The 15,496-nt window shown below is 38.7% G+C and overlaps 1 protein-coding gene across 1 annotated transcript in view; it reads right to left on the bottom strand.

Annotated features, from left to right (window-relative positions):
* The window catches only part of HGFAC (HGF activator), a 44,163-nt gene that overhangs the window by 5,881 nt on the left and 22,786 nt on the right, over positions 1–15,496 (bottom strand). Inside the window, exons 8-11 of the mRNA XM_061376026.1 lie at positions 7,694–7,868; positions 5,308–5,393; positions 4,158–4,398; positions 1,423–1,562 (exon numbers count right to left, since the gene is read on the bottom strand). Of these exons, the coding sequence (XP_061232010.1) occupies positions 1,423–1,562; positions 4,158–4,398; positions 5,308–5,393; positions 7,694–7,868 (642 nt within the window). The remainder of the gene's footprint in view (positions 1–1,422; positions 1,563–4,157; positions 4,399–5,307; positions 5,394–7,693; positions 7,869–15,496) is intronic.

The following is a 15,496-nucleotide window of genomic DNA, read 5'->3' as shown; positions in this document are numbered from 1 at the left end:
TTTGGTGTAACAAGAGCAGCATGTTGTGTTTAGGCACACTAGGTAAAGAGGACAGAGCTATGAGATGGATACGCCTATTAGTCTTATTTCCCTACTGACTACAATTTTTGGCCATTGTGGAACACATAAAGAGCATCTCACAAGCTGAGAAGCCCACAAAAACCATGTTCAAATACTCAGCAGCTTTTTCTTCCTCACCTACCTCCTCTTCCCCACCAACTCTGCCTGCTCCCAAATCCCCTGAAATTCCCAGCAAACACTCATACGGTAGTTGTTTCTTTTAGAAAAGCATTTTAAGCAGGAAATACCTCTTCTGCTGTATCAGTAGAAACCACTGACAGGGCACAACATGCTTCCACATCTTCCCCTCACACTCCCCCAATTTCTACCTGCTTGTTTTTTTTGCAATTGGGCTCATCTTAGGCACTCCATGCTCAGCTGACCCTAGATTTGGATACTGCACATTAGTGAGGCATGCCAAATTTCAATGTAATTTCAAAAGTTAGGAGATCTCAAAGTACCAACAATGGTTTGCACCAGGATATCTCAGAGCAGGGTAATACCCCACATCCAGTTCATCTCGTGGTACATTGTGACACAGCTCCCACCAACACAGAATCTGAATGCTTTTTGCTACAGAGTAAAAAATATTCACCACCCAGGAGCAAAAAAGCCAGTCCATGCTTCACCTAAAACATCCCCAATGCTGTAGTCTCATAGACAAAGTGCTCATACAGCTTGACACCCTGGGGTGAGGTACCACCTTCCACAAGAGCAGATCAGAAGATAAGAAGCAAGTTGCTGATCTATTCTCATTCTGACTAATATTATAAGGTCAATCAGAAGGGCATTTAACTTTTGACTGATAAGACAGCTGATTTTTAAATCTCTCTCAGTGTAAAAAATGACTCTTACTAACACAGATTTTCAGAGCAGATGGGGTTATTATATTCATCTAGTCAGATCCTCTATACAATACAGACAATAGAATTTTACCAAGCAATTCCTGCATCAAGCCCACAGTTTCTGGTTCAGCTGAAAAAATGCCTAATCGCACAAAGACTTGAAGTGATGATGAATCTGCCATGTATCTAGGTAAATTGCTCCAAAAGCTAATTATCATAATTAGTTAAAAATTGCAATTTATTTCTCATCTGAATTTGTCTTGCTTTCAGATGCTGTTATAACTCTGGTAGAACTAAGAACCCCTGCTCTTGAAAGCTTCTCTTAATAGCTATGATTTGTCCTTGCCCATAGCCGGGGGTGGGGATTGGAACTAAATGATCTTTAAGGTCCCTTCCAACCCAAACTACTCTACGATTCTATGATTTTTCCACTATGAAGGCAGTTTTTTGACAAATCAACTAAACTTAAAACAAGTCGAGTAAATAGAAAATAAAATTGTGAGACAAAAATACTCACCAATATCATGCTCAGTAGGGTCGAACACAGAATACTGAGGATGCAAGATGTATTTCTCTATTTCAAATGTTTGTGTTACATCGGTTGTTTTATTAAATATATGTTGACCCAGAACTACTGTAATAGTGGATTTTAGTGGACTGTAATAGAAAAGAGAACAAGCAGTTCTGTGATTAGCAAGACAAATGAAAACTATTTTCCAATGGCTGCATACCCCTTGAACTGTTATAACCTCAGCCCCCCATCACATCCATTATTTGCCCTCTCATAATGCCTTGACCTGTTTCCCAGGCTTCCTACCTGCTGAGGCTAGGAAAAAGATAATTCATGTTACAGTGAGTCCCAGGCTCTGTGTGTCCAGATTAATCTAATTAAAGGCTGTTGCTCCTTGACAGAAGGAAAAGGCAATCAGAGGTTCTGTTGCCCAGCTGCTGTCTGGCTAACAAGCACCTTTGAGGGCTATAAACACTTCTTGTTCTAGAAACCTAACTGAGACAACTTTGGCCAGATATTGCCGTTATGTACAAAAATTACTGGGGAAGGAATGGGGACCAGAAGATGAGGCAGGGTGGATGCCTCATTTCTCTGGGAAACCAAGCCCTCAAAAATATCACAGGCATGTGTCAAGATTTGAAAAGCGTTCACAAATTGACAGTTCAGGAACATCTGGGCAGCTTCCACCTAAGAGCTATCACCACTTCTGCTCTGAGATTAGATTGATCTGTGTTAAATCTCCTGTCTAGAATAAGAATCATCTTGGTGGATGAAGGTTCCGACAGTACACTGATCTGATGAGGAAAACCACACTTGGAGGTGAATGCAGTTTTTGCAATTCACACCATCTTTTTTAGCCATCGATTGTTTACCTTAAAAAGATCACAGTCCTTTCATATCCAGTGTCATAGGACAGAAAACTAGTGAGAACCAGTACAACAGTTGGGAAGAAAGGGGCATTTGGGAATAATCAGGATGAAAACAGTGCTGTTCAGGAAAAGCACTTAATTCTCTAGCTTTGAAAGCAACAGAATTAAAATTTACTCTTCTTTTAGAACTAATTTAATATTCATGTGCACAAGTCTGAAATGAATTTATTTAGCAAGTGTCTTGAACACTGGAGCACTCATGTTTTGCTCTCCAGTGCAGGAGTAGAAAATACCTGCTGTCACGCGTCATACACAAATGCAGAGTGGCTAACATCACTGCAGCTGCCCTCGTTGTACTCCTGTGCATCAGCAAGTGTCCATCAGATACAAAACTACAAAAGAACTGTGGACTTTTCTCCAGTGCTGAGCATGAAGCAATGGTCAACAATAACATACTTAAGAGGAAAGAGATTCTGTCTAAGTGCAGCACATTCAGCCGCCAGCTACCTTGCGACAGTCACTATGCTTATAATTCTTTTAAAAAAGGAAAATTCAAAGTTCATTCTTTTACAACTGGAAAACAAGAGGACAACAGAACTTTCTTCAATCTATATAAAAGGCCAGGATTTTCTCAGTATTCTTACAGTGGCAAACCAACCCGCTCAGAAATCAGATTTTGGGGCCTATAAAAAGAAGTGATTCCTGGAACAGTATTTAGAAGAGATTTTAAAGGCACTGAATGGTTCTACTATGACTGAAAGATAGTTCATTCAGGGAAAAAAGAAATGAAACAGGAGTGGGTACAGAAAAGGAAACAAAGCAAAACAAAAAAGAAGTTATCTGCGCAGGTATCTATTGTCGCCTAGCGGAAACCAGTTGCAACTGTGGCTAACAGAGGTACTAAACGTAAGAAAGAGTGCAAATTACAATGCAGCAATTATGGAAAATCTGTATGTACCAAACCACCAGCTGGAAGTGGGTGGAAATGTCCTGAATAGCTGCCAAAGTTAGTAGCTATTTCACAACATTTGAAAAACAAATGCGTTGTGGCTCGAGAACCAAATGCTTCAGTACAGCATTCACAATGGTATTATTAGCTCTACAAGCTATCAGTGTATGCATTCTGGCACAAGGTTTTCCATTTCTCTTGGCTTCTTTACTATGCAAAGGAACAACGGGTATGAAATGATGTAATGTTTTTTCCCATCTATGTGCTTATACGGAAATCAGAAAAACTGTTCAGCAATCGTATAAAGTGCAATATTTAGAATAAAGTAAGAGCATCCTGTGGTCAATACTCTCTCCAGTGTCCCACATGAGACCAAAAAAAAATAATAGATGAAAAAGCCCCACAAAACACCTCTCAAGGAAATCAGCCTCAAAGATTTAACAGTTCAGTTCTTCCCTTTGGCTCAGCCCACTCTATCTGTGTCAACCAACAGTATTGTCTTGAATAAATCAGTGCTTGGCCATCACAGCCACAGCAGTGAGCAGTCATCTCTATTATATCTCAAAGCAGATATAAACACCCAAAAAAGTAACTGAGAAGAGAATTAGATATATCTCCATGCAGACTCCTGCACTTGCAAGCTCCCATTCTATGTCCTGCTCTGCATTACCTTATTCCATCAGTCAGGTCATTTAGTCACTTTAAGACTTCTTAAGGAGCAAGATATGGGCTTATGCGATAATAGGACTCTAAGCTATTTCTTAGCTCATAAAAGGCAACCAAATTGCCAGAAACTCTTTTTGAAACATTGGTCTTTTATAACCTCATCTTCTTTCTTACTTATTTCTGTTTGGGTTTGTTGTGAGTCACAAGCAGACTCTGAGGAGGAGAGGACCTACAGTCATGTTAATGGGTGAGTTTACCTGTTAGCAAAGCAGTGTGCTGCTGACACAACCCAGCAAGTCTGAATAAGGCTTCCACCGCAGAAACTCTCTCCAATATATATAGCTGCTGCCCAGGGATGAGATCCAGGCAGGGACGAAGATCCCCCAACAATCCTAGGTCTCACAAAACTTCTTTTTTTGTGTCTTCTCCCACATGGTCTTCTGGTAACTGCAAAACTATCTACATTGTCTGGAACTAGTGGCTTCCTTTCCCTGCTTGCTGAGACATAAAGGGATATGGCATCAGACTATAAAGGACTGGAAATTTTATAAGCATCTTAAAATGGGAGGTTTGTTAAATTATCATTAAACATTCACGTACAACTGAATCTCATTCATGCGACTTGCAAGACTGAAAGCTATGTCTATTCCCAACGCTGGCTATGCCTGTACTACAGTAAAACAAATGCTGTGAAAGTTCCCAGACACTGTTTCATTTACCCATAGATATACAACCTTCACTACCCGAGGAGGCACAACAGAATGCATGGTACATCACATCTTCATTTGTCGATTCTGCACTGGGCTTTGCCATTGCAATCGCAAAGACTAGGACGCTTGTGTTAGTATTGCCTACTGAATACATTAGAACCAAAGAAGGAAAATAAAAAGATGTACTTTATAAACTTCTGTTTCAGATTACAACTATGTTCTGAAAGTCAGCTACAACATTAACGACAACTAACTAATAGTTTAGGGAAGAGCAGAATCCTCAGGTTTTGGAATTAAACGCTATGCCTCATTATGGCTTCAGGCTCCAGTCCTTCAATTTGCTTACAGAGGCCCATTCACTTCTCTCGGCCTGTAATTCCCTGAGTGATGACAATTTGTACCAAAGCATTAATCATTTCTGTGGTCTTGCATGTTCTAGCAGAAAAGTTGGTGATATTGGGATAATTGTGACCGAAAGCAATAGTGTGACACCACTATTGTTTCAGGACAAAAATCACAGCTCAAAAAAATGCAAGAGAAACCTGTTGTTGCCATTGGATTTAATGCAAGCAATAAAATATTCAACACTCCTGGAAACAGTAGAACATTCAAAATTATACAGTGGAAGCTTTTTCTAGTATCAATTAACCTTTCTTCATGCATTCATAGCATGGGTTTTAAGAGAGCTTTTACATACCACAGGATGGAATATCACAATACTCCCAAGACAAACTGTTGTCCTTCATGATGTAGCACCATGGCTTCTCATCATCATCTGGATTTCTAATTAATTCAGGGAGATAGTAAATTACAAGCATTAAACACAGCATTGTTCCAGGCTTCCCAGAGGCTTTCTGCTTTTTCCTCTTGCACCATGAAGAGGACTGACAGGACTCTCAGGTTTTGAGCCACCTGATGAAGTGCTGAAGCAGCTGCTAAGCCCTAAATGCAGCCTTTCAGTAGAGTTCATCATGCTTACCGGCAACCCAGTCTACAGTTCTCTAGGACCTGAAGTACAGACACATGACTAAACACCTGTAAAATTTGCCTACAAGTATTTGGATGCATGAACATGTTCACATGGTTTAAATACAGCCCACACTGAAGTGTTTTAACAGATAGCAGCTCATCTATTTTCAGGACTAAATCCCATGGGAGAGGTTCCTTTTTTTAGGTGATTTTATTAAGCAAGGAAATTCCAACACAGGTAGATTCATAGAAAATCCATCACAAGAATAGCTAGCACAGACGAATTTGGGAAGCTCAGATTCACATTCCCTGGAGAGTCTGAGGAAATGAAAATGTTATGTTCCTCAAAAAGAAAAAGAAATAAAAGGAATATCAGTTTAGCCCTTTGTTACCTTGGTATTAAACAAGTTTTTTTTTAAAACAGAAACTATATTTTTTCAATATAGTTTCTCCCTGGTACAGCCTAATTGTCTTTATCAATGCTTTATAAGTAACCAGAAATTTGCCCAATTTACTCCTCCAAGAATATAGGTAAACTTTGAAGGTGCAGAAAGATGTTCAGTAGAGCAAGAAAAATAGACAAGGCACTTCAGGGCTCCAGATAAACAGTAATGCTAATTTCAGCTGGATTTATCAGAAGCACTGTCTATTATTGTAAGGTTCTTCAATATATTTTTTTTTAATATAACTGCTTTTCAGAAAAAGATTAAAGCCCTTTCAAATTCTCAGAACTGAAGCAGCAACACAGGTTGAGTCATCTTCCACCAACAATGTTTCTAAATTAGACTGTTTGAAGAAGAAGATATCTGCAGGATTATATAGTGCAGCAGAGATATCCCCAGAAATTATAACAAGCTGACAAAAAAAGTGAAAAGCTTTTTTCTCAGCTCTGCAGAACATGAACACATCAGCTCCTACACCATTTTGTTCTCTGCATTTCAAATCTGCAAGTGAATATTATGCTTAAATGATGCAAATCAAAGGGATCAAGTTTTATCAAAGCATAAAATATGTGCCTGGTAAATTGCCATACAGTGCTGGGACACTATGAATCTCATACCTAAGTGCTTGGATTGGGACCAAGCCTTGGAATAGAAGCCGATCTGGGCTAAGGGAGGGTGTAGGAGCTGCTTATTTTCATTTTGTGTTTTAAGGAGAAGAAGAGCTACTTTCAGCATGCATACATGCTTTTTTTCATCAAACAAACTAGGAAGTGCAGTACTGATTTTCCAGATATACTGGTCTAACTTCCAGATGGGGGGGGGAATACACAATAAAAAGAACCCCATCCCATATCACCAAAATCTAGACATGAACCAATAATTTAAGGAGAATCATCTAAAGTTTGCCATTCCCAGCATTTGATCATTTCCACTATTCTATCTAAACTGGAGCATTTCCTTTATTTGTGGATATACATTGAAGATCTCAGAGACAGGGGGAACATAATGTCACTGAGGAGAAAGCACGAACCTACCTACCACAAGCTATTTTCATTACAGCTGAACAGAAAACTTCATCAGAAATGCAGTTTATTGATACATGGGTCCATCAAAATTGAAACGCTGTCAAATCTTATTTGGCAATAGATTTGGTTTGGAAGAAAACCAGGAAAGAATTTTGACATCCCATTTCGACATTACTGAAATACAGCGCTTTGATTTTTCATTTTCAAATAACTTTTAACTTTTGAAAATGTTTTCCTTTATGTTACTTGTTTCACAATATCAGAATTAGAAATAAAAGGTTAACCATTTCAATTTGGCTACTGCATTTCTTTTCCCTTTTGCATAGTCATTTATGAACAATTTCAAAGGTTTTGCGCTATGGTCTTGCTTGAGAAAAATAAAATAAAAATCCTTGGGGGGGGGGGGGGAATGACCTGGAATTTCCAACATTATTTTGTATCTGAGCTTCTCTTGAAAGACCCTTGATTTAGCCTATCTACTAGATCTTGTATTCTGTACAATTGCATGCCCTGTGTCAGGCTGTTAAGTCAGTCTAGCTTTTCCCTGGCAGGGGTAACACCTGCTTTGAGATTCCTGCCCTTCTCACTTCCACAATACATACTTCTCTTGACTTACAAACACAGGGCAAAGGAGAACTTTTCTCACCTGCAATAAGAGAACGGCCCCAAGCCAAGCTGTACTGCTTTCTCAACACTGTCAACATGAAGCTCTTGGTACAGCAAGTCTGAATTCCAAGGCAAGCAGCTGTGTCCAGAAATGGTTGTCTTTGCCGTACCTCTGTACTCTGTGCCATTGCCAACATAGCACCGATGGTTGGGTACTGGCAAAATACAAGATACTGGTCAGGAACCAATGCAAATTACATGTTAAATACTTATTTCACAGCTGATGTCCCATACGAGAGCCAGTGGGACCAATTCTTTGTAGTGCCTTTCACCTTTCACAGGAACTGAATGCAACAAAGGAGCATTTTTTTTAATTGAAAAAGAATCCTGTTTAAAATTAGTAGTGAGTTAGCCTTGTTTAACACATGCACAAATAGCTATTCAACAGGCAGAAAATTAAACCTAAAATTTGTACTGCGTATGGGAGATTTTAGTCAGCAATCTGCAACACAGTCAGCAATATGGCTGGGATTCCTCCTGTCTAATTTTAGACACAACTGAGCTCATCACTGGAGACTCCTTCTTTAGTCAATTAAGAGAAACAGGCATTTCTAGCACCAAGCTGATCCAGCCTGCTTTAAGTGACTTTTTTTAAGACGAGATGAATGGTGCCATGCAGTCTTGACTACATTGACTGAAATCTCCATTGACAATAAAGGGAGCTTAATTCAACCAGCTCAGAGACATCTGTGTTGCAAAGTAATGAAAACCATCCTGCCCTTCCAGCAAGTGATTAAAAGGCCTGATTTTGAAACATACTTCTTTTTATACCTCATACATACCCATATATATATATACTGTGCCCATGTATGTTATATACATGTAACTAGATATCGCACATACATCAATTTTGTAAAAAGAAACTTGAATAGTAGATTGAATTTGCTTATTTAAAACACATTTCCTTTTCACCTGCACATGGGTTATTTCTTCAAGTAGGTCTGACACATACATATTCTATGACCTGTATACCCAGCTGCCAAGATCTATCAACAGCACATACCAGCATTATGGCTGAAAAACGTATGTGGATGCATTTGTATATCAATAGCTACACTAAGCAGAAAGTCTACACCTCAAGACACAGCTCAAAGTATCCCAAAGGAAACACAAAACCATCTAATGTACAAAGAGGATTAATTGTGACTTGAGCCCCAGAGGGCTTCTTAACCCAGCCATGTCAGTGTGAGTTATCCTTGACATCTGCAAGACTGGTGGAATCTTCTTCTAAACTTATAAACATGCTTAAATATATATCATCATGATATTGCCTGACTGTTGAAAAACACACTGTGAGGATGATCTATCACACTACAGAATGTGGACAGCTCTTGCCAAATATCTCTTTACTTTGACAGAACAAGGAGACACATGAACTGAGGCCTAGAGCTAGCATTAAAATGTATCACAGCACTGAACTGCTTATGTCAATTATTTTTAAAAGTTGCTAGTGTATCAACAGACTTCAAAATCACAAGAAAGCATAGGAAGAGGTCCTATTTGAGACCTAGAGGTCAAGAAGTTTGGTGCAAGTCCTTCTGTGTGAGTTAGCATACAAATATGTGGCAAAATTTGCTTTCTTGCTTGGCCTCCAGACACTTGTGAGATGATGAAACAGCATTTTCTCCCACTTGCACCCTGAATCAAATTCTTTTTATTTCAGTAAGTATGAATATAACATTACATCAAACTCATATTTTAGCAACCATAATCTAGGAGCTCCCAGAAAATAATTTGTCTATCATTTGTATCCCTAGCAATAGTAACCACTTCTTGGCAACCCTACCATTTATTTTCTGGGCAAGTTGCGAGTTATGCTGCTTTGTTTGCCTGAAAGAGTGTCACAAAAATACCATTATGCCGCATGCTAAATTCTTTCAATTATCCGTGGAAGTGCCAGGTGCTATTTTTATTTGTACTGTATTTATTACATTCAGAAATGATTTAGAGTTGACTACTTTTATGAGAATGAAACAAGAAATTCTGTTTTGGTACAGAACCAGGGCCATATTCTGCAATATCCGTGGTTTAGACATCTTGCAAATGGTGTTTACAAGTGCTCATCCTTGTTAGGCTTAAAATCCAATACATTTCTGCTTTATCAGGTCTGCCTGTCATTGCTAAAGCTGCCAGAAGATTTTAGCTGGAAGAATTTGGACACTTCCTAAATCATCCCTCATGTTCTCCTTCTGTAACTAAGAAGTTTAGATTACATGTTGCACTTGTTGAGAGGAACAGTGATATCTCTCAGACAGTTCTTTCTTCTTTTCAGTTTTATGAAGAATATTTTGGGCACAGGAGTAAAGTGACTTAAACTCATATCTTGTGGAGAAGCATCTAAGTTAATACAGTTGTTTCATTAGTAGCTTTCCATTGATCTATTCTCCACTCCAGCAAGCTGTATTCGACTGGTTTGCAGTATCAACACAGTACCCACATCACCACTCATTAAAAGGCATTGTATGCATCTAAGACCATTGAGAAGTACGTGCAAAGCTGAGTAGATCACCTGTAGTTCAGGAGAAACAGTTTTCCAAAAGAATCTCTGCAACTAATTCAGCCATACAGATCTTTTGCTTCTAATACTCTTTTTTCTTTCTGCTGTAGCACTAAAAAAAATCTCTTTTTCCTTCTTTGTCAGAAATGATGTGTAGGTGGTCTGCTTTCAGCAGTTCTTGAGGGATTGCTCTGGCTGGGAATTGTTCTTTCCCAATCCTATATAGCTTGTGCAACTTCTCCTAACTCTGAAACATATTTATTTTGCTATGTGGAAGAAAGGAATGGACAGCATAATATATGTATTTTTCCTGTTCATTCGCTTCCCTCTGGTACTGTCAACCACTATGTTGAGTAGAAATAACCTAAACTTTCAGATGAGGAAAGTTTTGATGCAAACACAGATTCAAGTTAATCTGCAGACCTATGTCACTATCACCACTGTTCACTTCTTCTCAGGAAAAAAAAAAAAAAGTAAAACTAGAAATAATTTTTAAATCCCAAAGTTTTAAATAGTTCGCATAAAACATTCTAGTTGTGTTGGGATGGCATATTTTATCTGCATGTCACACCAATTCTTTGCCTTTTCATTTTTCAGTAAAAAGCAGTTTCAGGTCTTAAAATTAAAATGAACCTGAAATAGCAGTTATCCAACCAGTTCTAATTACTAACTTCCTGAGAACACTTCACAAGACTTTTTGTCAGCAGATCTTGCTTCAAAGTTCTGTAGTTATATACTTGACATTTTTAGGAGTTTCTTTTGTAGAAAACGATGTCTCTTTTAGATTTTCTTTTCTCCAAAACAGCAATTTTGCTAATATTTTTGAGGTTTGACTGTATTTTATTTCCAGAGAAGTTGTTTCATTCTGTTAATAAAACTACATTTTTCCCCTTATGGTTCTAATGCTGGGATGGTATAGTTTTCAGTAACTCATTCAGTAATGCCTTGTTTTATCCCTGAACATCCCGTTATGTTGTTATTAAATACAATGTTAATTTGTTTTTTTGTATTGCTCTATATCAGCTGATGTAAGCTTCTGCTTAGAGTTGGCTTTACAAAAGATCTTCTCCAATGTCTCAATTATCAATTATCCAATGGAAGAATTCTTTAGAAAATCGTAAATTAAAACAGAACCTTGGTGGAATTAGAAGAACATCCTTCATCCACAGCTTTTCCTGGAGCACATGTCCAGTCTTCTTGTAGTGCCACAGGAAGCTCCAGAGGCAAAGGCTTGAGTGCTTGCCCCTACATCCCCTGCTCTGGTCAGAGAAAGCACTCGCTAGATAGAAGCTGGTTTGCAAGACAGCATTTGTAAGTCTGAGGCCTTTCTTATAAATCTATCAATGTATATTTCCACCTAATCCTGTTTCATCTATTAACAGTGAAAATGAATAGCAATAAGCAATGAAATTTTATGCCTTTGAATTGTTTACAGTTTACATTGCCTCAGCATTGCAGGATGTCTTGCTCTCCAAGGCATCGTTTGCAAGGGTATAAGTTTCCTTCCTATATGAGCTGACCCATTGGATGCCTGCCTTTTGGATCACTGAATCCATCATTTTTTTGGTTCACCTAGAAGTTCCCTAATCTCCTTTCCAGAGTAGCCATGAGATCTCCTCACAGATGAAAGGAGTAAAAGTCTTTGATTTCAGTGAGCTGCACTTTCCTCTGCTGCAACGGCAGCTAACCACTAGTCTGAGCTGGCAATAAATACAATATTCATAGAGATTGCTATTACAGGCATCACAGTCCATCAGATAAAACACTGAAAAAACCCAGGTGTTCCAAAAACAATAAGGTAAGTATTTCTGTGCACAATGAAACGAACCACACAGAGAGCTTTAAAGGACATCCACATTAACCTAGCACTGCACCACAAGGAAGATTTGGTTTATCTTTCATTGGCACTCTTTGCCACTGAAAATCTCTGTAAAGATCTAGGAAGGTGGCCAGGTGTGCACTGACTGCACTGAAAAGAGCAGTTGCCATCTCTTTCACTCTTTGATGATGGAAATATGTAGTCTAAGTTAGCAGAGCCAGGAGATTGCATGGCAGCACCCCCAGGACAGGACTGCTCCTGGCTTGAAACAAATTGCATGTCTGTGAAAGCAAGAATAACAGCATGCACTGTAGCTTTCAGGGTGTGAAAATTAATGAACATAAACCCCAACTGAAGAATAAAGGAAGCCATATATCTATTTACCTGTGCTTCTATATAATTCAGTAATATATCTATGATGCTTATCTAGATTTCAATATTCCTCTTTGGACTTACGATTTACTACAACAGGAGATAATGCATGTCACTAATTTAGACCAAATAACTGATTCAAATAGCTGTGCTGTCTCCTGGTTTTTTGAATAACGATAACACCTCTGGACTGACAGAACCTAACACTGAAACAAACCCCTGTTGACCCTGTAGCCTGATTGTGAAACACATAATCTGTCAGAGCCAGAAAATAGGCAGAAATGTGGAAAAATCAGCATCCATTTGTAATGAATTAAATTTAATAGAAATTAACCATATGAAATAAGAATGGATTTCAGACTGTGAAAATAAAGTGATTTATATAGCACAAAAGGTCTCCCCAAGTTGCATTGTAACATAAGGATAGCACACTCCATTCACTGAAACTAGAATATGTTTAATACATTTCTTCTTCAAAGTAACTTTCTACAGTGTACTTGCAAGTACTTAAATCATCTGAGGTAAAAAATTAAGAGCTTTATGTTTCTTACAAAAGTTAATCTACGAATCTGTCTTCTGGGTAAGATAAATTCCTCCATATAGAGTTTTAAACCTGGAACTCTATGAAATCTGACAGTATTTTCTTATATCTGAGAAAAGAAATATCTTAGATAAGAGGAACAGCTGGCTCTTTTTCCATTTCATTTTTCTATTGATTATCTTCAATTCTCGCACAATAGTTATGATTGCCGAGTCATATACACAAATGAATACGTAGGTATATAGAGCTGAAAGGAGTAATGTATTTAGGAAATGAGTTGCCAATCAGTAAGGGAAAGAAATTCCAGCAGCAACAAGCAAATCCCAGTGTTATATTATTTTGACAGGAACATAACCTGTTTCATGTACTACCTTATAGGAATTCCAGGAGTATCAGGGTAATTCATAGTGAAAGCTTTTATTCTTTTGAATAAACCTGTAGGTCCTTATGTGTTAAGAGTATGAACCACATAAGTCATAGAATCATAGAACAGTCAGGGTTGGAAAGGACCTTAAGATCATCAAGTTCCAACACCCCTACCATGGGCAGGGACACCTCACACTAAATGATATCACTCAAGGCTCTGTCCAACCTGGCCTTGAACACCGCCAGGGATGGAGCATTCACAACCTCCTTGGGCAACCCATTCCAGTGCCTCACCACCCTTACAGCAAAGAATTTCGTCCTTATATCCAATCTAAACTTCCCTTGTTTAAGTTTGAACCCATTACCCCTTTTCCTATCACTACAGTCCCTAATGAAGAGTCCCCCCTCAGCATCCCTATGGGCCCCCTTCAGATACTGGAAGGCTGCTATGAGGTCTCCACGCAGCCTTCTCTTCTCCAGGCTGAACAGCCCTAACTTTCTCAGCTGATCTTCATATGGGAGCTGCTCCAGTCCCCTGATCATCCTCGTGGCCATCCTCATGGACTTGTTCCAACAGTTCCATGTCCTTTTTATGTTGAGGGCACCAGAACTGCACACAATACTCCAAGTGAGGTCTCACAAGGGCAGAATAAAGGGGCTGGATCACCTCCTTCGACCTGCTGGTCACGCTCCTGTCTCCAGTCAGGAAAAGAAACAGGATGTATAGCAACTAATTTTGGTGAAGGATGAGCAGTTGCTCTATAGAAAGTAATGATAAGGGTTTCTGAAGCACATGAAGCACCCAGCATGGGCTGGTGGGAGAAAGGCAATGGGAGAGACAACGTAATGGAGACTTTTGCATTAATCCAAGGGGTAAGCTGAAAGCCTGTGAGCTGCTTAACCATTTCTACCACGTTGTGCTTTCAACCACCTTCCTAACTGACAATTATACAGCAGAATAGGTTGTGTGGATTAAGAGATGTCAGTACCCTCACATTTCAAGAGATGTGCCCTCTATAAAACATAATTAACTGACACCACTGTCATGCCTCAAATAAAAGAAGACCTTTATGGTTTTGAATTAACCAGCATCCAATGACTAACACTGCTGCCAAGTCAGGCATTCTATCATAACATTAAGTACTAAGCAGCGTCTTCATATTAGTAGCTGCTAATACTAATTGTGTTAATTTATAGTAGGATTAAAACAAAGATTTGTTATCTAAAAACACACCACTATAGAAACACAGCAGGCAACATAGAAAGCTTAGTGTCCACCAACATCTGGAAAAAACATATATTTGTAAAAGTAAGGAAGTCTTTTGTTGGTCTTGAACCTGCTGCTATCTCTGTCCAAAGAAATTTTTGACAGTTCCTTGGAATTTGCCTAGTCACTCAATCCTTACAGAGTTAATCCTTGCTGTATGCCATACTGCTACCGATATAGCTCAGTGGCTTTCTCTTCTCTAGTCCGCATTTGCCAAGATGTCAAATGTAAATGACTAATCCATATCCTCCATGCAAATGGTGCTTCCTACCTTTGCATTTTTCTTTGTATCAGCCAAAATCTTTATTATGATTCCTAACTCTATAAAGAAACCTAGGAGATCAGAGTAGCCTCCCATTATCGCACAACTCCATAAATGACACCTTGTAATTCTTGCAAAGCCACGTTTACTGCTAGTTTCCTGTTCTCCATCAGCTATATTGGCACTTGGTGCAATGAATCAGAGGTGGGTTCTTAGTTGATAATGCCATGCTCCCTCACTCCTTCATCTTTCAATCCCTCCTACCATTTATCATTGCAGGTAATAGTTTACTAGATCTGGTTTTTCTCCATGTAACTTCAGCACTATTTCAATTATTATGAAATAATTCAAAATCTGATGAAAATCCAACCCACCGCTACTACTTCTGCAACAGTGCCTAAGGCTTTCTCTAAATTGTCTTTGCCTTATTAACCCTTGCCCTAGCCTCATACAACCTTCCAGAGGACCCATGAAAATTTAACCCAGCAAAAAACTTAAATCGCCTCTCCAAGCCACATCAAATTGTAATGATGCTTTTCTGTCTGCTGGCTCTGACCTTGTTATTACACCTCACCCTATTTCTTTTGTTTTTTCCTCTGTGATCCTAGGAAATAAAGAATCAAACACTAACCCAAAAGCATTCTAGTAGATTATAGATA

Source organism: Neopsephotus bourkii, unplaced genomic scaffold, assembly GCF_033783945.1.
Source record: "Neopsephotus bourkii isolate Nb327-2 ecotype Australia unplaced genomic scaffold, CSIRO-AGI_Nbou_v1 NB_1686, whole genome shotgun sequence".
NCBI lineage: Eukaryota > Metazoa > Chordata > Aves > Psittaciformes > Psittacidae > Neopsephotus > Neopsephotus bourkii.
The sequence above is the reverse complement of the archived record's forward strand: the minus strand, read 5'-3'. Positions and strand labels throughout refer to the sequence as shown.